At 42.1% G+C, this 14,776-nt stretch overlaps 1 protein-coding gene across 1 annotated transcript; it reads right to left on the bottom strand.

The window, feature by feature from the left end:
- Window positions 1-13,522: 13,522 nt before the first annotated feature.
- Window positions 13,523-14,455, bottom strand: LOC102368810 (olfactory receptor 10A4-like). The gene has a single exon (XM_006034097.2). The coding sequence runs from the start codon at window positions 14,450-14,452 to the stop codon at window positions 13,523-13,525; it is 930 nt and encodes a 309-aa protein (XP_006034159.1). The 5' UTR covers window positions 14,453-14,455.
- Between the last annotated feature and the right edge of the window lie 321 nt (window positions 14,456-14,776).

Raw genomic sequence — 14,776 nt, 5'->3', positions numbered from 1 at the left:
GCTGTCTCCAGAAGTGCAGGTGCTGTTGAACATGCTGGCATCCATTTTCAGCACTAGGTCCATAGGCATCATCTTTAATTCATTCTCCAGTGTAATTTAGAAAACAAACAAGAAAACACCCTCTTCCCTCAGCAAAAAAAATTGTCTGATTTTTAAGGGTGTATGACTTCCATGGAGGTGAGTGCCAGAAGTCCCCTTGTCTTCACTAAGCTTCTACCAGGTTAAGCCTAAACACACTAAACTGCATTTTATCACTTGACACCTCATTTTGGAAGGCTAAATGCAAGGCATATATCACAGTGTATCTTTTCAGTTCTGTACAGTTGATCAGTGTTAGTGGAAGGAATTTCACTTCTGGAAGCCAGATCATGCAACAATGAAGAAAATGTACTTAGGATTACGATTATGTGAGAACCTTTAGGAAAAGGCCCTAACAGATAATTAATAAAAATAAAAACAATCTTGGTCATCTTATATTCTTGAAATCTGTCTGTGGAATTCATCTTGAAGGATTAGGGCACTAAAGTCATCTTCTTCTGCAGAACTTTGTCTCTCCTGGGAACAACTTACTCATTAGTGAAAGATTTAGACTTTGTTTCACAAATTAATGTCACAAAGATTTGTTTTTTGCTTTTTTTTCCCTGCCTGATCATTTCCCTGACTCCCTCTTCTGGGGACGGATCTTATTCCCATTGAAGTGGAAGTAAAAACTCCCTCTTCCCTTCCATCTTTTTTATAATTACATCTTGGTTATTTATTTTCTAATATTCATAAAAGTCCCTTAGCTCCAGTATGGAGTACACTTGACAGTCAAATCTATGAAATGAAAATAAAACAAAATAATGCCTAAAAAAATAAAACAAAATAAAGCTGAAAGGGATTACGCAGCTGTCAGGGCAAGTGTCTCAAAGAGACTAAAGCATAGCAGCTCTGATCACCCAGCAGGCAAAAATCCAGTTCCAGAGGTGGTTATGATTGCTATATAGCAAAAGGGGAGAGTTAAGTACCTGGCAATTAGAATGGGGAACATCCAAGGCAAACAATAAGAAACACCAAAAAGAAAGGCATTTCTTAAATCTTGAATTTCTCCCAGACTACGGGCCTACTTGAAGCCTTGATTTATGTCAAATCAAGTCAGTTCTGAGGTGGCTGCAACCATTGGGACACCTTAGATGCTGTAACAACCCTCTTCCACTCTGCATGAGGCTACTTGAGTTGCTTTGCATCACTGGCAATTCTTTGATCAAAGTGCCCTGATGCTGCTCATCTCCTCTCAAGAATGGATAGCTCCCTTTGATAGGTATTGTTTTCAGTCCTGCTGGGTGCCCACACACTCTCCTCACCCAGGCTAGCCCAGGTTGGGGTGCTGATTTAGTCACTGACAACCTGACTATGGGATAGGCTGTACTGGTTTACATGATACCAGGTAGCAGAGCAAGATAGTCCTGGATTGCCAGTGTTAAGTTGGGTACTAAATGAAACTGGGATTCACAGCCCTAAACCACCTAGTGGTCCTAGGCATACAAGTCATTCCTTTGAGTACAGGCACTTATCTTGCACTTTTCTTCTTCCCATCTAACCTAGTGCTAGAGAATCTACCTGAAGAGTGAGAGACTTTCAAGTCCATGTTCACCTCATGATTGTCCTAAGTAGTTTCCTGTTAGCTAGACTGTAATGGGTAGTTTTGGGTTCTGAAGACTCCTGATGCACAGAGGTGTAATATTGTCGCTAGATACCTGGAGCAGTTGCTACACACAAGGGCAGTGGCAGCTTCCAGTTGATGCTGCCACTGCAATTGCAATCACATGCCTGAAACTTCAGCACACTGCCCCCCCTCTCCAAGTCAGCAGTCATCCTTCCCTACCTGCACCATTGTTTATTGACTTTATTTTAAAGTATTGTTTGATAAAATATATAAATAGTTCAGGAAGCAGGGATGGGAGTCCAAGGGCTCTCCATCTCCAAGATGAGTATCCTTATCACTGGGCTACAGAGTCATACTCCCTCTTTTTTGTTCTCTTAGCTTGCACTTTTAGCTGCACAGTGGCTGAACTTCAGCAGAAGGAACGGAAGATGCCTCTATTCTAGCCTTGCCAATCAACTGCCAAGTATAGCACCTGCCTACAAGATGGATGATGTGGGTTTGAAGAGGGTCTCAAAGTTAGTTTTCCATTTCCAAGGCAAAGCTTCTTGAATCTACTAGGCAAAGCTATAAACAATGGACACAACTGGCAGCTGTGCCATAAAAGATAGACTCATTTGCTTGTACAGAACAAAGCAGCTGAGGCATCTGAGTCTAAGCAGGGATTCTGGGCTGTGAACACCAGTCTCACATAAACACATATGTCCAGGGGGCCAAGGGCAAGGGAAATTCATACTTATCCCTCATGGCTACTCATAGTAGCTGATTTATGCAACTCCTCTCTCCAGTGTGTTGAGTGTTGCTAATCCTTGTTCCAGCAAACTAAGTGTTTATCTTGTGGCATGGACTACACGACCTATGGAGGTGCCTTCCAGCCCTACTTCTCCATGATGAAGTTCTATAACATGGTAGCGGCTTGACCCCTTACAAAAGGCCTGAGCATGCCCCATGAATCCAAGTCCTTCAAACATGCTCCAGACCCAGAAGTTTGCTTTTGACAACAGCTCCAGGTCAATCTATTGACCCTCAGAGACTGCCAATTAGGAACATGCCTCTGGACTTAAGTAGGCTGTATGCCAGTGGGGTGTTCACAGGTCCCCATGCCATTATTGCAGGATAGAAAAGCCCTAAGGTTCATCTTTTAAAGGGATTTAGGTGTGCAAGTATGGCTAGTGAATTCAACTTTGAGTCAGGTTCCTGCCTTCGTACATTTCTAAGCCTATGCAAGTGTGAATATTTGTGGACATAAATCATAGTGTATTTTAATGAATGCTTCATTTGCTAAAAGACAGGATTCTGGAGCAATTGAAACTGATCAAATGGATTAAGCTAGCAAGAAAAGAAACGAAGAATTAAGTATCAATGAATTTCATTTCAATATTTCCACAAGTAAACAACCTTCAGTGAAATGCTTTGTTTCATCTGAAAGAAACTGGATCAACCTGAAACTTCTGACCAAATTTGTTTCAAAATGAATTTATCATGTTTGAGTTTGGCTGATAAGGAGAAAACAATGTTTTGCCTGTGTCAACTGCATAGGTCCTCTGTGTATGCAAATAATTGTTGATGGGAGACAACATGACTTATTTTATGGGGTTAAAGTCCATGGCCATGAGCAAGCAGGATTACTCATACCTGCTTACCTGGGACAATTCAGGTGAATGCTGTCTACAAGTCCAAATGCAACAAGTGGCCTGTTAATGACTAAATAATGTGACATTTGTTGCAGATGTGAACGTGCTTCCTGTTATTAAATGGAGAGACCCATATGAACAAGGGGCAAGGGGGTGTTCTGGGTGTGAGGGAAGGATTTAATATCTATCTAGACGAAGTCTTGGCTGTAATGATCTAATTGAGAACAGCCCTGATTTGCATAGGGGGTTGAACTAGATGACCTCATGAGGTTCTTCCAGCCCTAACTTGATAACGTTTCTATGATTTATAGCAGGGGTTCTTGACTCTCAAGTTGTAGGGCATTCCTTGATGAACATCTCCAGCAGGTGTTGTTTGGAGGCTCCTGGATTTGCCACATCTTTCTGCCTGCTCCTAGCATCGGGCCTCTCACTCCCTCAGTTTCTCCACAGATAAAGATTATCCCAAAGGTCACCTTCTGCTCGTGGTTATGGAAATGCTTCAGGGAGGACAGGTAAAAGGTACTGGCTCTGACCAGCAGTAGATGGAGTTGTGGCTGGAATCATGTGGCAGCCATGGATAATCCTATAGCAATGACAATAGAGGTTCCCTTCCTGGGTTGCAGATAAGTGAGAGCCACAAGTGACAGTGTACTTACTATGTAATAGTGTGGGGTATATATTTTAGTAGTGACCTACACTCATGAGTGTTGCTGGCTGTTATCTGTATGCACAGTATCACACACCTGTAGAGAAGGCTAGGTTGCATAATAACCTGGAAAAGTGTTTAAGAGATTTATTATTATCATCATCATCAGTCAACAAAGGTAAGTGTAAAGTCTTAAGCACTTGGGATAGAATAACTGTAGTGAGATGGGAGCATATTGGAAAGAATACTGAAGAGTAACAAAAAGGATTAGAGATATGGGAGGCATAATTGAAAAGGCTGAAGATGTTGCCAGGGGGTGTCAGGCCAACTCTCAGGATCTCACTATTGCACTGTTAGACAGGAGGGTGGCGCGCACACACACACACACGTTACACCCAGATCACCAACTCATATATCATGCACACAATGCCACATACACACACATTTAAAATAACCAGTCTAGGTTCATGCACACCTACACACCACATTTAGACAGAATCAGTTACCAACACCTGCATATCCAATACACATACATGGATTGCTAATTCATATACTACACACACAATGATCTATATCTATATCTATGTGTGTGTGTATTCACTAATTCACATATGTACCACCCAACTACACATACACACAGGTGAGTTCCTAAGTTGGGTGTTGTGATGTGCATGTATGCATGTGCTTGGTGCAATTGGGATACCTGGAGAAACGTTAAGGTAAGAAAGTAGAAGTGTAAGGAGTTAAAAGTTACCAGGACCAGGATTAGAACTAGTAGACTACAGGGCCCTGGGCTGAAGAACTGAGGCTTTGGGGTAACTTTAGGTTAATTGATCTTAGTTGATTAAAAGACAACACCCAAAGCCTGCAGAACAGGGAAGCATGCCAGCACAGAGTCTGGGACTGGAGCCAGAGGTACAGGGGAGCTGAAAAGGTAGGTGTTGGAGAGGAAAAGTGGGACTAAGGGAAAGTGTGGGTGTTAAAGAGGGGCTATGGGTGTGGGGGAGCCAGAGGATGGCTCTGGGCAACTAGAGAAGTAGGGGAAGCTGCAGGGGTGGGGGTGGGAAGGCTGAAAACAGAGAGATGGACAGCAGAAAAAAAATCACAGAAAAAGCAGCAAGAGAGACTGAAAAGGTGGCAGGAGAGGAGAGAAAGGCAGCAGAAAGTCACAGGGAAAAAGCAGTAGGAATTGAGAGGAGATCAGGAAACTAGTGGAGAGGGGTGGGGGCTGGAATTGAGAGAGGCTGGAATTTAAGATAAGGAAGGGACTGGGATTCAGTAAAACATGACCCAACTCGGGGTTGCAAGTGACAGTGGTTTTATTTAACAGGGGAGATGGTGACAATGTCTTATTGATTCCCTTGCACCCCCACTGGCAGCAGGAGTTAAAGAGGCTTGGTGCAGGGGCTGAAGTCCACTGAAGTCCAGGAGCGGGGAGAGACAGAGACAGAGGCAGAGAGTCCAAATTGTAGGAGGAGGTGTGCAGGTAATATCTACCTATCCAGGCTGGAAGGGGTCCTTGTTTTTTTTTTTCCCCTAAAAAAAGTTAGACGTGATTGGAGAAGGGAAGGGAATGCATTTTAAAATAAATAAGAGAAACTGGGGGTTTTACTACAGAGAGATAGGACTCTTTAGCCAGAAGAAGAGACTGAAAGTGGTACAGACCACCAGGCCTGTCAGCCCAATGGGTAAAGGCTGATAGAGAACTGGGGATGTAGGAGTACAGGTCAGAAGTTAGAAGTCAAAAACCAAAGTAGGAATAAGAGTAGGGAATCAGAGACCTATTTACCAAGTCTGAAGAAGAAATCAAAGGCTGAAATCCAGGATCAAGTTGAAAATAAGAACCAGGGAAGCCAAAGATATTGCTGGAACAGAAGTTACTTAAAGACTGAAGACTAGTGTATTTCAAGGCTTAGGTGCTGGAGGAGATCCTTAAATGCCTCTCCAGAACAAATCAGAGGAAGGGGGGGGTGGTCAGCTGGTCTTTATAAATAGTAATTGGGCCAATGCTCTTAATAAGGGTTGTAGGGTATGAGTTAGCTTGAGCCTTGCAGTGCTGATTTAGGTTGTAGTGTAGAAGCTTTACAGGGGGCTTAATAATATTTTTCAGATACCTGAGGGGGAATTCTAAAGAGAATGGAGCTAGATTTGTATCTTTGCTTGTAGGAAGAAGGATTAGGTATAATAGCTTCACACTGTTCAGAGGAAACTTAGATTGGAGCTTAAGAAAACTTTAGGACACGCTACCTAGAGAAGCTATAGAATTTCCACTATTGGAAATGTTCAAGAGCAGGTTTAACATCCACTTGGATGGGGTGGCTTAGTCAGGGAAGGTCCTGTTCTGGCAGGTGTTGGCTACAAATGTCCAACTTGGGATCCTTAAAATTCTAGTTTATTAGGCGGATTGAAACACTGTAATCATAAACCTTGGGGCCGGTGTCCCCCCCCCACACACACACACAGTAGCAGGGTACAGAGTCAGGTATACCTATCCTATAAGCACTGGAGTCTGTCATTGAGGCTTCTTTCAGCATGGTGTTATCTTCCAGAAGGGGGTCGCTGGCTGGTCCTTCTGGCTGGACAGGTCTGGTCGAGTTGGAGTTCAAGAGGGCGCCACTGAGGGTCACTTTTCACTGCCTTTTATCTGTCCCTGGCAGACTTTGGTGACTCCCCAGTTTTCAGGTTTGCCCATTCCAGGGGTCATTGACCCTCGTGGGGGTTGTGGCGCCCGGGGGCCCCCCCCCCCCCCCCCCCAGTGGCTACTAGACGGCATCTGTCAGCTCCAGGGCTTGTCCGCATGTACGTGCAGGTTTGGGAGTCCGTTGATGAATTTTGAATAGGGCTCTGGGAGCGGCCGATCTGGAGATATTCAGCCCAAAAGTTGGTCCCCAGTGTTGATTAACTCAGGCCAGGGCTTCTAGCCCTTGAACAGTGACTTTTAGAGATTTCCTGGTTGTTACATTGTCTTCTATTGAGTTACTTGGTTGATCATCAGCTTTCCAGGTGTTAATTGCTGTGTGCTACCTTGTTACACATTCAATCACTGATTCACTGGCTCTTTCAGGGGCCAGCCTGATCCAGAGAAGGACAGTTTGATTCCTGCCCTTGTTAACATTGTTACAATGTATAACTTACTAAAACACATTTAGTTGAAAGTTGAAAGGTGAGGAGTATAAAATATAAGCTACAAATGCCATGGCACACAGATAAAAACACCAAACTACAAGGGGAGATACAAAATGCACACATACAAATTTTAAAACACAATTCCTTATCTTAAAGTGAAAGAGAGAGGAAGGAAGAAAAGGTAGAAAAAGAGAAACATATCCAAAAAGGGGAGAGCAAATGCAGGCAAGAGGAAAAGGGGGCTTTCTGCTACACAGGTAGCTGGACTAATTAATCCCATGAGGTTCCTTCTAGCCTCACCTACCTATGATCTCCAAGACAATGCTCATAATGCCTGTGGTGTCCCATTGTAGGACCACCATTTCTGCAATCAGTATGTTCCAGTATGGTTATTCTCTGTATCCAGTGGTTTGGGTGTTCAGACAGATGTGGGGTTAGGAATATAGTGATTCATGAGAAGGTTTTGAAAAGGGGGTGCAGACAGTGTGGTTCACCACTACATCTAACACAACATACTTTCTTATAAGTGACAAAAAAAAAAGCCAGCCACAATATAAGCTTTACTAATAAGCTAGTAACCTTGGGCTATATTACTCAGTTTGAAAGCCATTTTTTTTTTTAAAAGAAAATAAGAACTTTATTGGAATGAGCATTAGTTTGCTACGTTATGCATAAAAGTACAACAAACTAGGCAAAAAGAATCAAAACATGTTTCATTAGTCCTGTGGTTCTTAAAATTAAATGGACATCTCTTCTCAGATTTATAACACAAAATCTAGCCTTCTTGTGCATCTTGACAATGCATTAAATGTTTCATTGAAAGCTACTTCTACACCTGAGATAATGTTCTCCTGAATTAATACTTCCACACCTGAATTACTGTTTCTAGATAGAGCTCAAAATCATCTTCAGGCCTGAGAAAAAGGAGCTAATTTACCAGAAGCAGCTTACAGACAGCAGAATTGCAGAACAAAGGACAGTTTGATTAGTAGAACCCTTAAAGCAGAGCTTTCCAAACTTTTCATGTTGGTGACACACTTTTTAGACATGCATCATTTCGCGACACAGTAATTCAGTTCCGGGGGAGGGGCCAAGGGAAGCAGACACGAGTAAGGGAGCTCTGCGGTGCCCTTCCGCAAAATTTTCTGCATTTCGCGCGACACACCTACACACTGCCGCCGACACACTAATGTGTCGTGGCACACAGTTTGGAAAGCTCTGCCTTAAAGAATGAAGAGTTTAGAAGAAATTAGGTATATTATGTTATGATTATGAAGTCATTTAACTCGCTTATTGCTGCCTGGAAAGCAATGCTACTGCCACAGAAAGATAGTTGGTTTTAAACTCTGGGTGTATTAGGAAGCAAAGTGGATCTGCTCCTGGGGGCAATGCAAGGGGTGTGCTAACATACAGGGGAATATATAACACTGCTCTAAGAGGGAAATGCCCCACAGGCTCTCACATCTGTGTCAGTTCCATTCTTCTACTTACATAGTTATATAAGGAGAATAATCCCTACAAAGTACACAGTCATGGTTATCAATTTGGGGGGCATGCCTACATTGCATCTGTATGGGCTGGTGCAGACATATCTCAGCAAGGTTCAAATTGACTGGCTCAGGTATTGTTACTGGTCTCACAGCGGCTACCAGTGCCCCTCCAACTGTTAACATGGCTATAGCATGAGGAGATTTTTTCTGCATTTAATAGACACCAGAGGCCCCAACTTCATTCCACTGAGGGAAGCTGTAGAATCCCTCTTTTTTGCAATTTTCAAGAGGAAGCTGGATAAGCATTTGATAGGGATATTTGAGGAATAGCATTCTTACATTCACACAGGGGTTGAATCAGATGACCTTTGAAGTCCCTTCACCCAATGATTTTATGGTTCTCCATTTTCTTTCTTGCAGTCATCTGGGTTATCAACAAGCCAGACTCTACTGAAGTATTATAACCTCTGAGCAATGAGCATCTGTGGGGTTGTGACAAAATGAATTTGGCAAATTAATCCACCCATAAGGTCCTTTGACTCTTGAGATGAAAATCACAGCCTCCTCCCACCCTCCCCCACCATACACATTCTGATCTAATCTTCCTAGCTCCAAAAAAATGACCTTCCAGAACAAGGACAGAAAACCTTGTCCAACTCTAAGGGCATGTTTTTTTTGCAACAAAGAATAGAGCCAACCAGTAAGAGGAAAGTTTCAATAGTTGTTTTCTTGGGATGTGCAGAATCAATAATCTTTTTATATACCCTCCTATCTAATCAACTGGGGAATTGCTCTTCTTAAAATGAGGAAAAGGTTAAAGCAGATCTAAAATGTTAGGAATGAAAGGTTGCTTTTTCTTGCTCTTGCCCAGATGAACACTTATTCTTGGCTCCTCCTTTGAGTCTGTATCTAAAGGAGAGTGGGGGCAGTATTTAAACTGAGAATAACTTTGTCAATGTTTTAACTTAACCAAAAACTATAGGATCAATAAAGGAACTTGTGGGTCAGATTTATTGCAAATTTCAGTCAAAACATTTCCCATTCACAAGTTGTGTTTTCATTACATTGACATTTCCCAGTTAGAAAACATGTTTCAGCAGCATTTTCCATTTCATCACAGTTAAAAAAGTGTTTTCCTTTCAGAATATTTAAATTTCAAGAAAAAAGTGTGTTATTTTAGCTTTTTTTATTCCAAATTAGAACAAAAAATGAATGCTGAAATATAAGAAAGTTTTGTGATAGTGAAATTCCACTTGTTAAAATCAGGTCTAGTTAAAATTTGCTGATTTCTGTCATGAGAGGGCAGTCAAGGTTATCATACTATTCCCTTCATATTTTAACCACTGGGAATCTATGGAGCAATAACCAATAAGCCCATTGTGGGCTTTGGATGTATTGCACAGTAACTGAATGCAACATTTGGTTCATCAATGATTTTACAAATTAAAATTATTTCAATTTAAATTGACATATACAATAGCTCAAATGGTGTTCTCAAATATATGCGTACAGGGGAAGGGGTTAATCATAGAGAATAACACTACGGGACTTTAGCAAGAGCAGAGATAACTGTTTCATAATGATTTTCGGAATGAATGGAGAGATAAAAAAACCAAGGTGGCTCTTGTTTGAGATTTTCAAAATGTGTGAAATAAACCTGAAGCCAGAACTGGACAGAAATTTCCATATTTTTTCTTTCCCATCACATCTTGCCAGTTCAACAGAGAAGTTTTTCAAGTCAAGCCATCTGTGGATTCCTAACTGAGACAATGTGTGTGTGCTCATATGTGTGTATGAGAAACAGATAGAGATGGACAGACAGACTCATCCTGGCACAGCTCACTGACAACATGAGTCTCAGATTCCTGTTCCTCATCTATCTGATTTCACATAAAATAATTGGACATGTTCTTTTCCCATTAAATACTTTTACTTCATATATCATTTGAAATATATTTATTTCATCAGATAACATGAAACATAACTTTAATTAACAGACTTGCCTCTGTGAGGAACAAACTCTGGCCTCTTTCTTGTTTGCTAAGTGATGTGTGAATGCAATGAAGATACAAGAGTATCTATCTTTCAGCTATACCCCATAAATCTATTTCTCTCAGTATCCCTCACTTGATCTCAATGGTATCCTACTAGAAAATCATTGTTTCCTGACAAAAATAGAAAAAACACTGAGTATTATTTTTGAATCCCCTGTGGATTTTGTAGTCCACCCCTCACCCATTTGCCTAAGAGTCTTTGGAATGGGGACAGCTCTATTAAAACCAAATCAGCAACTGCATGTCTAGGTTTTGGTAGAAGGTATATTTAATTGAAATACACAGTAAAGTATTCTTGACCATCTCTCTCCCTTCTAATTTCATCTTAAGTCTAAATTAATTCAGGTCTTACTTTTAATGTTGAGATTTTTTTAAATAAAATAAACTCTTTGTAAACAATGGACTTCTAGAGAATGATGGACATGGTTTTGTATAGCTCTCCTTAGAGGTACAATATAGACTTCACTGTCTCTGAGAAGGCTTTTGAGGCATTTTTGTAATTGCATGACCTACATTACCACACTCTCATAGGAAACAGGATAGCTGGTGGCATGAAACACAATGGTATCTATGGCTGGCTCATTCACATCCAATATATGCACATTTTTGCAACAAGTGACTGAATAACAAAATTGCAATGAGATGGGATGAAACTATAGCCATTTTCCCCCAGTGTTGCCTTAGTGATCTGGAGACTCATTTCTCATTAAAACCCAAGTCTTAAGGATCAGAACCTGCTCTTGACTACTAGCAAGGCTATATGAAGGGCTGCCATAAAGATGATGAGGCATACTTCTTTCTCATAGAGAGTTGGACATATAACCATGCCTTGAAATTGCAGCAAAGTAGGTTGGATGTCAGGAGCAACTTATTCACTGTTAGAACAGTGCGGCAATGGAACAGATGCCTAGGGAAGTTCTGGAACCTCCTCCATTGGAGGTGTTCAAGAATATATTGGATAAGCATTGGTCAGGGATCATTTAGGGGGTAGCAATTCTTGAAGTGGTCTGGGAAGAGGAATCTTAGGATTCCAAAGGACCCCCGTCCCCCCTCCAACACCTGTGGCTTGGAGATCACAAGAAGACGTCTGCAGTTCAAAGTAGGTGAAAGTTGGAGAAGACCATGCTTAGCAGCAGGTGAATGAAACAGAGCTCTAAAAATGCTGGTATATAAAAAGGATTAAAGACCTAGGACAAGTTTTTGGAGGTGATAGGTGACAAAGTGGAGTTCTAGCTTTCCGTTTAGGGTGTGTGATGCAAGTATTTGTGATCCCCATGTTGCAGTGTAGGATAGAGGGTCCTTTTTTTTTCCCCCATGCTTTTGGGCTTTGCTGACAAACTCTTGTTTAGGTAAGGATGATTCTGCTTTGAGCAGGAGGTTGGACTATGTGAGTGTGGGGTCCTTTCCAGTCCTGCTTCTCTATGATTCTGTGATCTTTCAGTAAGTTGGCTGGTAGTTATCAGAAATGGCAGACACGCTAGTTAAGGAGCTAGACCTGTTTGGAATTATTTCAGTAGCATTCCTGACCGTAATATTAGGTTTCAAGTCACAGCAGAAGCTGCTAGTATTGTTTATGATGGAGTGGATGAAATGGTTGAAGGTTTAACACCAACCAAACATGGCTACACCCTTGGTGATCTGTTCATCCTGGGTGAAACCAAATTATTCCTTAGATTCGTTCCTGACAAACTTTAGTTTAAAAAAATGTAAAGTTAATGAATTAAATTCATTGTGGTAAGTGAACCAAGGACTGTTTGACAGTCACTGTCTGTACCAGTGGGATGAGCAGTGAAAAATGCCCCTTGTTACTTGTGTAGGAAAGTCACAAAATCTCCCATATCTGAAGAATATAAAAAGCCATCCTAATGACAGGGCCAACAGCTGCATGTGGATGACAGGAGGGATGTACAAAGAGTGGGCTTAGCAGTTGACAATGAAGTGAGATCATCTTCTTATCGTTGAAAACTCATGGTGATGAGGAGAGGTCCTAGATGACTGGAAACAGGCAAACATAGTACCCATATTTAAGAAAGGGAAGAAAGAGGATCCAGGGAACTACAGACCAGTCAGCTGCACCTCAGTCACTGGAAAAATCATGGAGAGGATCCTAAAGGAATCCATTTCTAAGCACTTGGAGGAGGAGAAGAAGGTGATTAGGAACAGTCGGCATGGACCACGGACAAGTCATTCCTGACCAACCTGATTGACTTCCATAATAAGATGACTGGCTCTGTGGATGCAGGGAGACCTGTGGATGCAGTGTACCTTGATTTTAGCAAGGCTTTTGATACAGCCTCCCACAGTATTCTTGCATGCAACCTAAGGAAGTACAGGCTGGATGAATGGACTGTAAGGTGGATAGGAAACTGGATGGAGAATCAGACACAGAGAGTAGTAATCAATGGCTTGATGTCTAGCTGGCAGCCAGTATCAAGTGGAGTGCCCCAGAGGTTCGTTCTGGAGTCAGTTATGTTCAATGTCTTCATCAATGACCCTGAAGATAGGATGGATTGCACCCTCAGCAAGTTTGCGGATGATACGAAGCTGGGGGAAGCAGTAGATAAGCCGTGCAGAAAAGCATAGCTCCCATAATCTCTCCCAGAAATGAAAGCTGATTTCCCCGCCCCTCCCCACAACTCTCTAAGAGCCGCGTACACCCTATACCTATTAGCTATAGCTTTACTTTGTTTATAAAGGAACCTGGCATTTCTCCATTAATTTCCTCGTGCAGGGAGGAGGAATCATTACAGGAAATGTAATGTGTTATGGTTACAGAACTTACGGGATTCCATTGACATCAGCTGAGTGACTCTGGATTTAACATGATGTAACTAAGATCACCATTTGCCCCTTTGAATGTTGTCTTCCTAAGATAGAGGGGCAGAGGTAGGGAAGGAAACATCTCCATAAATGCAAAGGAAAACATTTGCTCAGAAGCACATTTTTTTACTTAGCCTCCTGAGAGCCTCTTTCACATCCTTGTTCCTCAGGCTGTAAATGATAGGGTTAAGCATTGGTGTCAGAACAGAATAGAACAGGGCGATGATTTTGTCGCCATTTGCTGAGTGGCTGGATTTTGGCTTCAGGTAAGCTGCACAGGCTGTCCCATAGAAAATGGTCACTGCCAAGAGGTGGGAGGAGCAGGTGGAGAAAGCTTTGTATCTGCCTTCAGCAGATGGCATCTTCAGGATGGTGGAGATAATATGAGCATAAGATACAAGGATGAGCACAAATGGGGCTAGGACAAAAAAAAGGGCAACCAGGAGAATAGCAATCTCAGTCCCATGGGTATCCCCACATGCTAGTTCCATTACTGGGGGAACATCACAGAAGAAATGGTTGATTTCATGAGAGCTGCAAAAGGCCAGAGTGAATATGGCTGCAATATGACCCATTAACACCAGAAAATTAGTGATCCAGGAAGCAGCTGCAAGCTCCATAGAGACACGGCTGCTCATAAGGACCGGGTAATGCAGTGGATGACATATGGCAACATATCGGTCATAGGCCATCACGGCCAGCAGGTAACATTCTGTTCCTCCAAGGAAGAGAAGGAAATACATCTGTGTCGCACAGCCAATGAAAGAGATGGTTTTGTTGTCCAAGAAGAGGCTGGTGAGCATCTTGGGGATTGTGACTGAGGTGTAGCAAATCTCCAGGAAGGACAAATTCCTGAGAAAGAAATACATGGGGGTGTGAAGAGCAGAGTCAGCCAGAGTGATGATTATAATGAGAAGGTTCCCAGCTAGAGTGATGAGATAAGCTAACAAAAATGCTACCGAGAGCACTGAGTTCAGCTCAGGGTAGTCGGCAAACCCCAGGAAGACAAAGTAGCTCACTGATGTGTGATTTCTGGTCATTCCTCTGATACACCTGGTCCTGAAAGAAGAAAATAAGTACACGATGGGGTATAAGGTTCATTTCCCATTGTTTTCAATGATACATAGCAAAAGATGAAGTTCAGGTACCTACATCCATTTGGTTCTGGCCAGAAGTAGTCCTATTTCAGTTCTCAGTTCATTGAATAGTACCTTCCTTCATAAGTAAAAATAAAAAGGCTCAGCCTGCAATTTCTCAGTAAGCTAGAGGATGCTTTATGTTCCCCAGGGTCTCCATACAGAGAAAAGTCTTGAATCTCTGGCTGCATGGGGTAGGGCAGTAGCATTTCCATGAGAGGAGGTCTT

Source organism: Alligator sinensis, unplaced genomic scaffold, assembly GCF_000455745.1.
Source record: "Alligator sinensis unplaced genomic scaffold, ASM45574v1 scaffold79_1, whole genome shotgun sequence".
Lineage (NCBI taxonomy): Eukaryota > Metazoa > Chordata > Crocodylia > Alligatoridae > Alligator > Alligator sinensis.
The sequence above is the reverse complement of the archived record's forward strand: the minus strand, read 5'-3'. Positions and strand labels throughout refer to the sequence as shown.

Coding starts and splice junctions, on each gene's coding strand:
- LOC102368810 (XM_006034097.2), bottom strand. CDS start 14,452: ATGACCAGAAATCACACATCAGTGAGCTACTTTGTCTTCCTGGGGTTT.